Genomic DNA, 12,483 nt, shown 5'->3' with positions numbered 1-12,483 from the left:
GTGTTCACTTTGTCACATGTGATTTTAAGCCAGTTTCATAACTTCTAGGTCTTATATTTCTCACTTATAAAATGCGAGTCTTAGAGTGGTACCTACCTGTTTTTAGAAAGAATAAATGAGATAATACTTGCAAATAACATAGTAAACATCTTAGCAAGTATTTGCCAATGTCACTGTTAAGATACTGAGGAATTTACTTATAAAACGATACAGCTGGAAGAAGCCTTAAAGATCATCTAATCCAACCTCATTTTACAATACCATGGCCAAAGAAGGATTTAAAATAAAAATGTTTATTCCCTTCTCATACTATCTTGAATATTTTGGTCCACATTTCCTTTCTATGTTCACTAGGCCAGGGAGGTTTTCTAATCATTTATAAGTGTCAGACACATACAATCTACCCAGGACAATAATCTTCTTTCTCCTAGAGCATATCTCCATTATCCATCCAAATCTGCCATTGCTGACCACTTACCTACTAGGTCACCTGACTATCCTGAACTGTTATTTTATATGCCCATCTGTGGAGAACCCTCTGGGCATCAAGATTACCACAGCACACTAAATAACTGGAAAGAGTTATAACTGCTGATGTACTTCAGCAGAGATGGCTAGTTCTTATCTCATTTTATTTTTGTAACAGAACCCAATTTTACTCAGGGTAACAATGAACCCAGCTAAGGTACTATATTGTCCAACCTCCCCTACAGTTAGGAGTGGGTACATGTGAAAATGACGTGAGCCTGGCGTATAAGAAATTCTCCTTTATGCTTCCCTCCGTTCTTTCCCCTTTCTGGAGAACAGGGACAGACCACAGCCACCTTGGAGGCCACATGCTAGAAGATGGCAGAGTCTCCATCAGCCTGGGTCCCCTGCCAATGGAAATGTGCTACTCTTGCCAACCAGGACAACTGCCTCAGACTGTTACATGTTTGAGGCATTATACAATTTGCGGTTTATTTGTTACAGAAGCTATCATTATCCTCATATAGCCATCAAAAGGGTAAAGTTCCTGGAATATAATCATACTTGCACCTTAAACTTTCAACAAATTTAACATGGAGTAGAGAAAGCTAAATATCAAAACCCTTCTGTGATATGGTTATAATAAACTACTTAAATGTTTTCTGCATTTTCATTTATATTTTTACTACTTCTGGTTATGGACCAAAGCCAGATATTTAACAATCTTATGACATTATATTCTGAAGGTAATCTGTGCTTTAATATAAAAACATTTTATTCCAAGAAAAATTAAGAAAAATAATTTCTACACATAAGTTTTCCTACTAGTTTCTTGGCTAAGTAACATGAAGAACTTAAAGGCCTGTTAAGACTTACCAATGAAGTACAAGAGGCAGGATGATTGTAAGGATACCACCACACTGTTTTATAGATGTTGATGTACTGAATGAACAAAGCAACCAGCAAGTAGATGAAAAAGAGAAATTCAAAGAGCAGGCTCCCATCCACAGGCAAATCAGGAATCTGGCAATGACGAACAGGACCTGGGGTGATTAAGGCTGTGATAGGTGGGACCGGAAGGCCAATAGCACTACCATTCCTGAAAAGAGAAAATTATGGTTAATTCAAATGGTGATACCTTTCAGTGTCAAAGAGCACAAAGGGGTTCTGCTTCCTTCTTCACCTACACTTTAACTGTTGGGCTTCCTCAAGACTCTATTCTGGGACCTTCTGCTTGTCTCTTTTCCCTCTGTACACTCTCTCTCCATAATGTAATACATGGTCATGGCTTCCATTATCTCCTACATGCTGAAAACTAAAATCTCTCCAAAAAGTTCACTGCTGCATTTTAGATCCATGATATCAAGTTGTCTACTGGACATCTCTGTGGTTCTCCTCCTAAAATCCTGACCCTAGTCCACGGCCCACCCAGCTAGCTGCCCAAATCAGAAACCTGGGAGTCATATTAGGAATTTTCTTCTCTAAATCATATATACTCCACTTTGTAAATCTTTTTCCAAACTGCACTCTCCTCTCTAAACCCACTGCCTAAGTTCAAGGAGTTACCATTTTTCACCTGAACTACTGAGGTAATCCCTCTAAATTCAACTCTACTTCGAGCAAATCCTCCAACCTGCCTTCACAGATCTTTCTAAAGTGAAACTCTGATAGTGTACTCTCTTGCCTAAAACTCTTCAGTGGCTCTCCACTAATAGCATAATATCCAAAAATCTTCAGTCTGTCCTATGAGGCCCTCTGCTTAACAGACTACTCTCATCTCTTATCACTCCTCCACATGCACCCTATATACTACCCATGCTATTTGCTATCTGTGAATAAACATGCTATTCCTTTGTATACACCATTCTTTTTACCAGCAATGCCCTCCAAAATCACCTTCCTTAAAGCTTCACATACACATTTACAGACAAAATCTTTCAAGACTTCTAAAATGATCAAACATATCCTCTAAAAGCTTACTCTGACTCACTCAATCAAAACTGATTCATCTCTCCTCTGTGCCACCATTATACCTAAACTCTGCCTTTATTGCACTTTTCATACTGTTATACAGTTTTTTTTCATACTGTTGTATAATTTTTTTATATACATCTTTTTGTCTATCAGATCATAATCTTAAGGACAGAGACAGTACTTTTCCTAGTTCACTGCAAATACATATCTTTAGGTTGAGGAGACAGCAGACCAATACAGTCATGAAAAAGAGGGAGATCTCTTAAAACACAAATTAAAATGTAGAGATTTTAATCCCTATCTTCTTCTTGTTCTTTCTTCTGAGCTCTTTTGTAAGTCACAAATAGCTGGGCTATCTAAAATGATAAGATGAGGGACTTCCCTGGTGGTCCAGTGGTAAAGACTACACACTCCCAATGCAGGGGGCCCGGGTTCAATACCTAGTCAGGGAACTGGAACCCGCATGACGCACCCAAAAGATCCTGCATGCTGCAACTAAAGATCCCGCACACGCAACGAAGATACTGTGTGCCACAACTAAGACCCAGAGCAGCCAAATAAATAAATAAATAAAATGATAAGATGAGGGTAAGGAATAAAATTTCCCATTGTTTATATGCCTGTGAATAGAGATCTAAGGGTCTACTATTGCTAATAGAACAAGGAAAACAGGCTTGGTTTGGTTATTTACAAAGAAGATTCTAGAGAAGGAACAAAATTAGTGTTACCATTCTACTCTAAAATTTTCAAATATAGAATTCTACCAGTAGTATGTGACATTTACAGTACTTTAAGTGACTCATGGGAATATGAACTCTGCTCATTCTAAACAGTTAAGAATACCAAGGCAGAAACTCAGAAGAGCTAGAAGGGAAGAACAGGGATGGGGGGAGGGTCGGAAAAAATTATAAAAATTTCTTCCCCTCATTCTCAAGAGTACACTCCAATAGAACAAGCTTACCAAGGAGTAGGTTGTGATCTACCAGTAGGTCTCAAAACCTTACTTGCTCAATCATAAACCAATCATTAATACACCACTATCCTCTGATCGGTTCTGGGAGATGGGCCACAGCACTGCACAACTCCAGGAGGTATTTTTCACACAGAATACAACATGAAAGGTGCCCTCTGGAGTTGTTTGAGCTGGTGGACTTGGAGAGAATTAATGCCAGCAGCCATTCTATTCCCTCACTCCATTTAATCATAAAATATGGAAACAAAAAATTCTGATGAGGAACCTCTACTCTAGAACAAAGTAAACATTCTCTAGAACAAATAAAATTTCTTATTCCTCTTCAGTCAAAAGTACATGCTAAAATATCTGTTATGGGGCTTCCCTGGTGGCGCAGTGGTTGAGAATCTGCCTGCCAATGCAGGGGACACGGGTTCCAGCCCTGGTCTGGGAAGATCCCACATGCCACGTAGCAACTGGGCCCGTGAGCCACAACTACTGAGCCTGCGCGTCTGGAGCCTGTGCTCCGCAACAAGAGAGGCCGCGATGGTGAGAGGCCCGCGCACCGCGATGAAGAGTGGTCCCCACTTGCCGCAACTAGAGAAAGCCCTCGCACAGAAACGAAGACTCAACACAGTCATAAATAAATAAATAAATAAATAAATAAATAAATAAAAGAACGTGAATTTCTTTAAAAAAAAAAAAAAAAAAGTACATGCTAAAATATCTGTTATGGGGCTTCCCTGGTGGCGCAGTGGTTGAGAATCTGCCTACCAATTCAGGGGACACGGGTTCGAGCCCTGGTCTGGGAAGATCCCACATGCCGCGGAGCAACTAGGTCCGTGAGCCACAATTACTGAGCCTGCGCGTCTGGAGCCTGTGCTCCGCCAACAAGAGAGGCCGCGATAATGAGAGGCCCGCGCACCGCGATGAAGAGTGGCCCCCACTTGCCGCAACTAGAGAAAGCCCTCGCACAGAAACGAAGACCCAACACAGCCATAAATAAATAAATACATAAATAAATTTTAAAAAACCCAAAAGTTAAAAAAAAAAATCCCTTAAAATATCTGTTATGATTTAAAGGTTTTTATAGAATTTTCCTAAGTAAAGCAGACTAATTCTGCTGTTAACAAAGTTAATAACACTCTGGGCTTCAAGAAAAATATTCAAAACAAAGTACAAAAGATCTATATTTGTGGAACTACTATATGATCCAGCAATCCCACTTCTGGGTATATATCCAGAGAAAACCATAATCCGAAAGGATACCTGCATCCCAATGTTCACTGCTGCACTGTTTACAATAGCCAAGACATGGAAGCAACCTAAACGTCCACTGACAGATGAATGGATAGAAAAGATGTGGTACATATATACAATGGAATATTACTCAGCCATAAAAAAGAATGAAATAATGCCATTTGCAGCAACATGGATGGACCTAGAGATTGTCATACTAAGTGAAGTAAGTCAGACTCAGAAAGACAAATATCATATGATACAGCTTATATGTGGAATCTAAAAAAAGGTACAATTGAACTTATTTACAAAACAGAAATAGAGTCACAAATGTAGAAAACAAACTTATGGTTACCGGGGGGAAAGGAGGTGGAGGGATAAATTGGGAGATTGGGATTGACATATACACACTATATATAAAATAGATAACTAATAAGGACCTACTGTACAACACAGGGAACTCTACTCAGTACTCTGTAATGACCTATATGGGAAAAGAGTGGATATATGTGTATGTATAACTGACTCACTTTGCTGTGCAGCAGAAACTAACACAACATTGTAAATCAACTGTCCTCCAATAAAAATTAAAAAAAAAAAAAAAAGGATGCCCTCAATCCTCCTCCCCCATATTTGTAAAAGCGCCACTCTTCTGTACACCCATTAAATTCTGTCCCTAGTTCCCTTATCACACTTATCATTTCATACAGTATTGAAATATTCTCTCCCCTGGTAGACAGTAAGCCACGTGTAATCAGAAATCAAGATGTTAGAGAACTACTGACCAAAACAACTCACCTTGGCCAGACACAACAGTAACTGCTTGCATGAGTTATCTCGTAACAGGAGATCCCAATAAGGAACATGGGGCTGCTGCTGAAAACTAACTGGGAGAATTCGGCAGGGGCCAAAAGGAGGGAGGAGATGCCAGCCCATAATATGTCCCGCCAACCTCCCAGAAACCCTCATGCTAGAATCCATCTTGGCTGAGAGATGCGTGCGTCACCAGGAAATACCGAGTCAGACCAAATATGGCACAAGCAAGATAACTGGCCAGAGACAACCCAGAAAGCTAACCCCATTACCACAAAACCTGAGACTGCGAGCCAAGTGGCAGAGCAGTTCTCCTGGGTTCCCTTACCCTGCTGCTCTCTGTCCAGGTGCCCCTTCCAAATAAAGTCTTTTGTTTTGTCAGTTAAAACAAAAAAATCTGTTATTTGTGATAGCCTATACAGCCTTGGCTATTATACTTCAAGCCAGAAAACAAAGAGACAAACATCAAATATAGTGATCCAGAGAATCAGTTGGAAAGAGGAGAGTATTCCTATATGTTAAACGTTTGAGAGGAGATATGATCAAAGATCTTAAAACCAAAAAAAGAAAAAAAGGGGCTTCCCTGGTGGTGCGGTGGTTGAGAATCTGCCTGCCAATGCAGGGGACACGGGTTCGAGCCCTGGTCTGGGAAGATCCCACATGCCGCAGAGCAACTAGGCCCGTGAGCCACAACTACTGAGCCTGTGCGTCTGGAGCCTGTGCTCCGCAACAAGAGAGACCGCGATAGTGAGAGGCCCGCACACCGCGATGAAGAGTGGCCCCCGCTTGCCGCAACTAGAGAAAGCCCTCGCACAGAAACTTAGACCCAACACAGCCAAAAATAAATAAATAAATAAATAAGTAAAGCCAGAAAACACATTAAAAAAAAAAAGAAAGAAAAAAAAAGAGCTAAAATAAATAGACTCGGTCAATACATCTCAGAAAATTAATTACGGAGGTATCATTTAAGAAAAATTAAAAGTATTGTTCCTAGGGCTTCCCTGGTGGCGCAGTGGTTAAGAATCCACTTGCCAATGCAGGAGACATGGGTTCGATCCCTGGTCCGGGAAGATCCCACATGCCGCGGAGCAACTGAGCCCGTGTGCCGCAACTACTGAGCCTGCGCTCTAGAGCCTGCAAGCCACAACTACTGAGCCTACGTGCCACAACTACTGAAGCCCACGCATCTAGAGCCCACGCTCCGCAACAAGAGAAGCCACTGCAATGAGAAGCCTGCGCACCACAACGAAGAGTAGCCCCCATTCGTTGCAACTAGAGAAAGCCCGCGTGCAGCAACAAAGACCCAACACAAACAAAAATAAAATAAATTAAAAAAAAAAGTACTGTTCCTCTGAAAGAATATAAAATAGATTCAAGAAGAGCAAAGTGACACAAATGTTTGAGATACAATGTGGGAGAGTTCCAGTCCCAGATTTCCCACTAACCAGTTGTGGTTTTTGAGAAAGTAACTTTATATCCCTGAGCCTCAGTTTCTTCATCTATAATACAAGGGCTGGAAAAGATTCTCTTCAAAGAACTCTTCTCAATGCTATCACTGAATATTCTCTTTCAAACTGTGCTGCAGGTCCCCAAGACCATGCCTAAGCCTCATGATTCGCTAGGAGGACTCACAGGACTGCGCATATAGTCATGTTCACGGCTACGACGTATAACAGCAAAAGAATACAAATCAAAACTAGCAGATGGAAAAGGTACCAGGCAAAGTCCGGAGGAAACCAGGTGCAAACTTCCCAGAGTCCTTTCTCAGTGGAGTCATACAGGATGCACTTAACTCCTTCAGCAACTCGTTATGACAACATGTGTGAAGTGCTGTCTACCGGGGAGGTTCATTAAGAGACTGAGCAGGCAAGGTTTTTTACTGGAGACTAGCCACCTAAATACTCTTTACCTAGCACTACCAAAATTCCAGACTCCCAAAAGGAAAGCAGGTGTTCAGCATAACAATCCTTAGAAAGGACTGCATACAAGGCTGGCATCTGGGAACCTGACTGGTAAACAGTCCCCTCCACTGATACAAAAGCTTTCCTAAATAATAAGAGTGGCTCACTGTGCCTAAACTATTTGTGCAAACACTATGAATTATGGTGAACCCTGCTGTGTCCCTGAATGCAGGAAAGAGTTAACATAGCAGGCCTAAGACTGGCTTTTACGGAGCTAGCAAGCAGCAAATTTTAGGTAAGCAAACGGATAAAGCAAGAAAAATTTAAAGGAATAAAAAAGAACTAAAAGGGATAGAGAATGCAGTGATCATTTGGACATGCTCAGGTGATATTAACTAAGCATACAAGAACAAAACAAAGAAAAAAATCACTCTTAGTCCTTCTCAAATAAGATTCTCCCTCAACTAAAAGCTCTCTAAAAACTCAGCAGTTCACAGTATATCCTCCTTCTTTAGAAGGCAATCATCTAAGCACAGAGTCCCAAGAACAAATCCCTGCTCCCCACAGGTAGAAAGCAGGACAGGATGGATTTCAATTCTGATTGTGTCACCAAACTACCTCTTTGACATTTTCAAGTTTAACTTCAAACAGGTCACAAACACCTAACAAACGGGCAAATGCTCTCTTCTTCTACTGACTTCTGTCTTGCAGAATCAAGTATAACATCCAAAATTACATCACACTTAAGCAATTGTCTATATCTCTCTTCAATACTCTACAGACACTCCAGAAATGAGTTCTCTGCATCTGGACATTGTCTTTCTTTATACACATCCTTCCTAAAACTATATTCTAGGCTATCTAACACTGGTTTTATCCACACTTTTTATACCCTTTCCCCAGGTCTTGTAAAACAACCTATTCTAGGCTGCTTCTTTCCCATCAAGAAACAAATATAGAACAGTCTGTCTTCTTCCAAAATAACCCCTCTAGGTAAAAATGTCACAAAATCATCCCTCATAATAGCTTTAGTGACTTTTCAAAACATGAGCAACTATTATTTTTCACTTCATTCTGATCTGTTGAAAAATAAGTCCTTCTCCCCACCAACCCAATTAATTGCTAAAGAAAGATATGTTAAAGGAGGAAAGTTGATGGAGAATGGTAGATCAAGGCAACCATAACTAGAACCTGGAAAGCCAGGATAGAAGAGCTACAAGGAAGACAGATCACATGCTCAGAGCTAAACTCATTTAAGAGCAGAGGTATTTTCTAAACGTTCCTAGTTCTTCCCAGTATTCTATCTGCAGACTTCAAGTACATGCAGAACCATCTGAGAATGTGGTTTTCAGCTCTTTTTAAATAGCAGAACAGTTCATATTCCCTCCCCCAAAAGATATTTTATATGGTATCCTAATATTTAAAATACACAGGAGAAAAAGTTAGTCTCATTAAGAGAGGACTGGGAAACCTGAAGCCTAGACTACTAGGTCTGAATGACTTTTTCTCCCTTCTATGTGCTCCTAGAAGCAGCCCAAAACACTGAGGAGGGTTTCCATGGGACGGTATGAGAATCTAATCTAATCTAAGAATCTAGGGAAATCCTCAAAGTCAAAGTAATGAACAAAGAACTACTGGAGTTAATACAGAGGCAGAGTTAGAATATTTTAGCTAGCTAGAATCCTAGCTAGGCACAGCTATGATTTTCTACTGCAATTTGAAAGTACTGAATCACTAAACTGATGGTCAGTATATATTAGTTAAATTAAAGCATGAACTTCAAATAGGAAACATCCTTCATCTCAGTATCTATGCTGGATAGTACTTTTCCTCAAGAGCATTTTCATATAGTCTCATTTTTTCATTTTTCTTCATTTAAAAAAATAAAACAACACATGTTATTTGTAGAAATTTTGGAAAATTCAGAGTAAAGTTTTTAAAAGTTATTGCAATTTACTACTTCATTTATTTCCAAGCATAAAGGATTTATGAAGCAGAAAGTATTACCGTTTTTAAAATGAGGAAATCCAAAGAACAGGAGAGTAAAAATATTACTCTAGGATAAATTATAAGTACTCTGTATACATATGTAAATATAAAATTTGGATTGAAAATTAGTATAATGAGAATCAGAGCCTGGAAAGTCCCTTCAAACTGGAATTTCAGGGAGAGACCCACCGAAATGACAACATCAGAACTGATTCTGAAGACTGAGTAGAGCTTGGAGTGGAAGGTCAGAAAGAAAGAAGGGCAGGCCAGAAAGAGAAAGTGCACAAATAACATCAGGAGGGCCTGAAAAGACAAGAGTAGTACTGATTGCTAGCTGTGAAAATTAGAATCCAGGCCAGAGAAAACTCTATTCAGGGAGGAAGCAGAAAAAAAAAATTATCTTGACCAAACAATCCAGTAACAGCCATCTCTTTCTACTGCTACATGATCGAACCTCCTGATGAAATGAGTTATCCTGGATAATTTTAGAAATAATTCATTCTAACTTTTGAAAATTAGGAATAGAGATAAATTTCCATTAAGAAAATCAAATTCTTTATTCTCGTACAACATGACACAAATCTTAAGATGTTTAGGCTACAGCTGATAGTTTATTCATTTCATTTTGAACAAAATAATTTTTAAGACCCTTGATAGAATATGACAATTTTAGAATCTCATGTTAACTGTCAATTTTAATTTGCCCTCCCCAAAAAAGAATGCTAGTAAGTAGTTAAACCATCACACTCATCTTGAACTGTAATTAATTTCTCCCTTCTTTTAATAGCTGAAAAAAAAGGTGATGACTAGAATTTGGATTATCAGCCATAAGTATGAATCAGCCTGTTTTCACTTTGTGGGCATCACAACTTTCTATCTCCAAAGTATTCTGAAATACTAGGTTTTCAATCTTTAGGGTCAGGATTTCTACTTCAGTGTCAGAAAACAATCTTGATAAGCAAATATCTGAATAACATGATGACTTCTGTATTAGTCTTACTGATCATAGGATATTACAAATTATGCAAAGTCTTATTTCTTCTTTACCTGTTTCTCAGGCCTGTTCCATTGCCACAGCCCCCACCAACCAAAGTCTGCAAAGAAGGTAAAGCTGAACGGCTTAGCTGCTGCCGACTAGGGCCCCTCCTTCCACCGGGCATGTCCAGGAACCAGTCTGCTTCCAGTGCCACCTGTAGCTGCAACCCAGGTTAACGGCTGTCAGCCTGTTTCAACACTGAACAAAAAGAGACATTTAAATATCAGTTTACTATTTTTAAAGTAGGCAGTTTAACAAAACAACCAGAAGAACTGAGTGAGCAGACCTTGTAAAACCAGATTGTCAAACAAATGCTCCCAATGTCTATTACCTAGTTTATTCTAATGAAAGGACTACTCAGTCTCCAATGGGTCAGAAGCCTAAATTCTAATCTAAGCTCTGTTTGAAAGATATTACAATCAAGTAGAAATTTACAAGAAACACTGAATATATACATTTCCAGTTCAAAAGTAGTATTTCCCAGTAAGCCACTTGAAATGCAGAAGAATCAGCACTGTCCAAAATGTTAGGTTTTGTTATCAAGGGAATCTAGATTCTGAGATCAGTTGGGTCACTTATCATCTGACTTTGAGGCATTTAACCTCTGAGTTTGTTTCCTCATCAGAAAAAAAAGCGTTCCTTGTCCTACAGAGGTGGTTGTCAGGACTGACAAAGATGCGTGAAAGTACATCAGAAGGTCTTTTAACGCTTTAAAAGTAAAACTGTTCAAGTGGTATCTCCATATGTTAGAGTGAAAATACTGGAAAGAGCTCAAGTGGATGGCCACTCCAGGAAAACTGATGTAAAATCATTTAGAAATTACTGAAACTGCAGGATTAAAAGACAAGTAATACATAAAGACCATCACTGAAAAGAAACTGTTTTTATCAATCTATGGCAAAATCACGGATCCGCCAATATGGATACCAAAAATCTGTTTCCGAAACAATACAACTTAAAAACTGAGTAATGACACCGTGGAAAAACCCTGGTTTTCAAAACGTTACAGCAGATATCCTCTGTTCCCTATTCCTAACAGCTTTCGGCTGCAGATTAACAAACGCCAGGTGAGACAAAGCATTCAAACCGCTGGATGTAGGGGCAGCTGGTCCTTGCTCAATTAATGAGCAAAGGGAAAGAAAAGTGTGGAGCAAAAAAATTGGGACGGAAGAGGGCGAGAGGATGGGGTGGAGGAAGGGGGGTGGAGGAAGGTGGGCGGCGAGAGGACCACAAACTTCAATAGACTGGCCCCTGAGAGGGGATGACAAAGCGGCCCCCGCCGCGCAACCTGGAGGGTCGAAGCAGGCCAGGGACAATCGGACAGCGCGGCGGCTCGGTAATACTCACGCATGGAGGAGGCCAGGCCAGTGGGGAGGGATCCCTGGGAGGAGGCGGCTTTACAGGCTGGACCCCAGGCAAGAGAACTCCCTGCCCAGGTTGAGACGCTCCAAACCAGCTGCTTGCCCGCGGGCCGTCCCCTCCCGGAGAGTCGAGAAAAGGTGTCCAGGCTTCGCGCTGCCAGACCCAGACACCGAGTCAGTGCCAGAGTCAGAGCCAGAGCTAAAGCTAGAGGCAGAGCCCGGCCCCGTCAGCGCTCATCCTCAGCCTCCATTACCGCGGAGCTGAGCAGACGTGGCAGCGCACAGTAGTGATGTCAGCTCCGCGACGGCCTACCGCCCCAGCCGCGAACAGGGCCCCGGAACTACACGAGAGCCAGGGAGTGAGCACCGCACCCCCTCCTGCGTGCACCTGCGCAGTGGAACTCGCCTTCGCCGCTGGGCTCGCGGTCCCGCCTTCCTCGCTAGCACTAACCAACGTATTTCCTCCCTGGGCTTCAGTCACCAAGCTCCAACGACGTGCGGACAATCATGTTAGGGCTCATTCCTGTTATCTCATGGACTCCAAGTAACAACCGTGTTCAAGTTATCAACCCCCTTTTTACAGATGGGGGAGGTTGGGAGACATCACCTGGGCTCAAGTCACTGCTAGGTAAAGGAGACCGAGCCGCCAAGTCGTGCTTCAGCAACAAATGTTGCGCTTATTTTATGTTAAGAAAAGGACTAGGTAGATGGTGGAGTTACAAAAGTGAATACCCCAAAGAGCTCACAGTC

The 12,483-nt window shown here is 41.1% G+C and overlaps 1 protein-coding gene across 3 annotated transcripts in view; it reads right to left on the bottom strand.

Annotated features, from left to right (window-relative positions):
- The window catches only part of TMEM39A (transmembrane protein 39A), a 30,591-nt gene extending 18,513 nt beyond the window's left edge, over positions 1-12,078 (bottom strand). For 2 of the 3 annotated variants that reach the window (XR_005019721.1, XM_036850909.1), the window contains exons 1-3: positions 11,720-12,018; positions 10,384-10,570; positions 1,345-1,567 (exon numbers count right to left, since the gene is read on the bottom strand). Coding sequence is in view for 2 of the 3 variants with exons in the window: in XM_036850909.1 (XP_036706804.1) it covers positions 1,345-1,567; positions 10,384-10,496 (336 nt within the window). In the remaining variant the exon portion in view is untranslated. Of the gene's footprint in view, positions 1-1,344; positions 1,568-10,383; positions 10,571-11,719 lie in introns of all 3 variants that reach the window. The other variant, XM_036850910.1, reaches the window with a different exon arrangement.
- Between the last annotated feature and the right edge of the window lie 405 nt (positions 12,079-12,483).

The sequence above is a fragment of the Balaenoptera musculus genome, chromosome 4 (genome assembly GCF_009873245.2).
Source record: "Balaenoptera musculus isolate JJ_BM4_2016_0621 chromosome 4, mBalMus1.pri.v3, whole genome shotgun sequence".
In the NCBI taxonomy this organism is placed as follows: Eukaryota; Metazoa; Chordata; class Mammalia; order Artiodactyla; family Balaenopteridae; genus Balaenoptera; species Balaenoptera musculus.
Note: the sequence above shows the minus strand (reverse complement) of the source record. Positions and strands in the feature narration are given on the sequence as shown.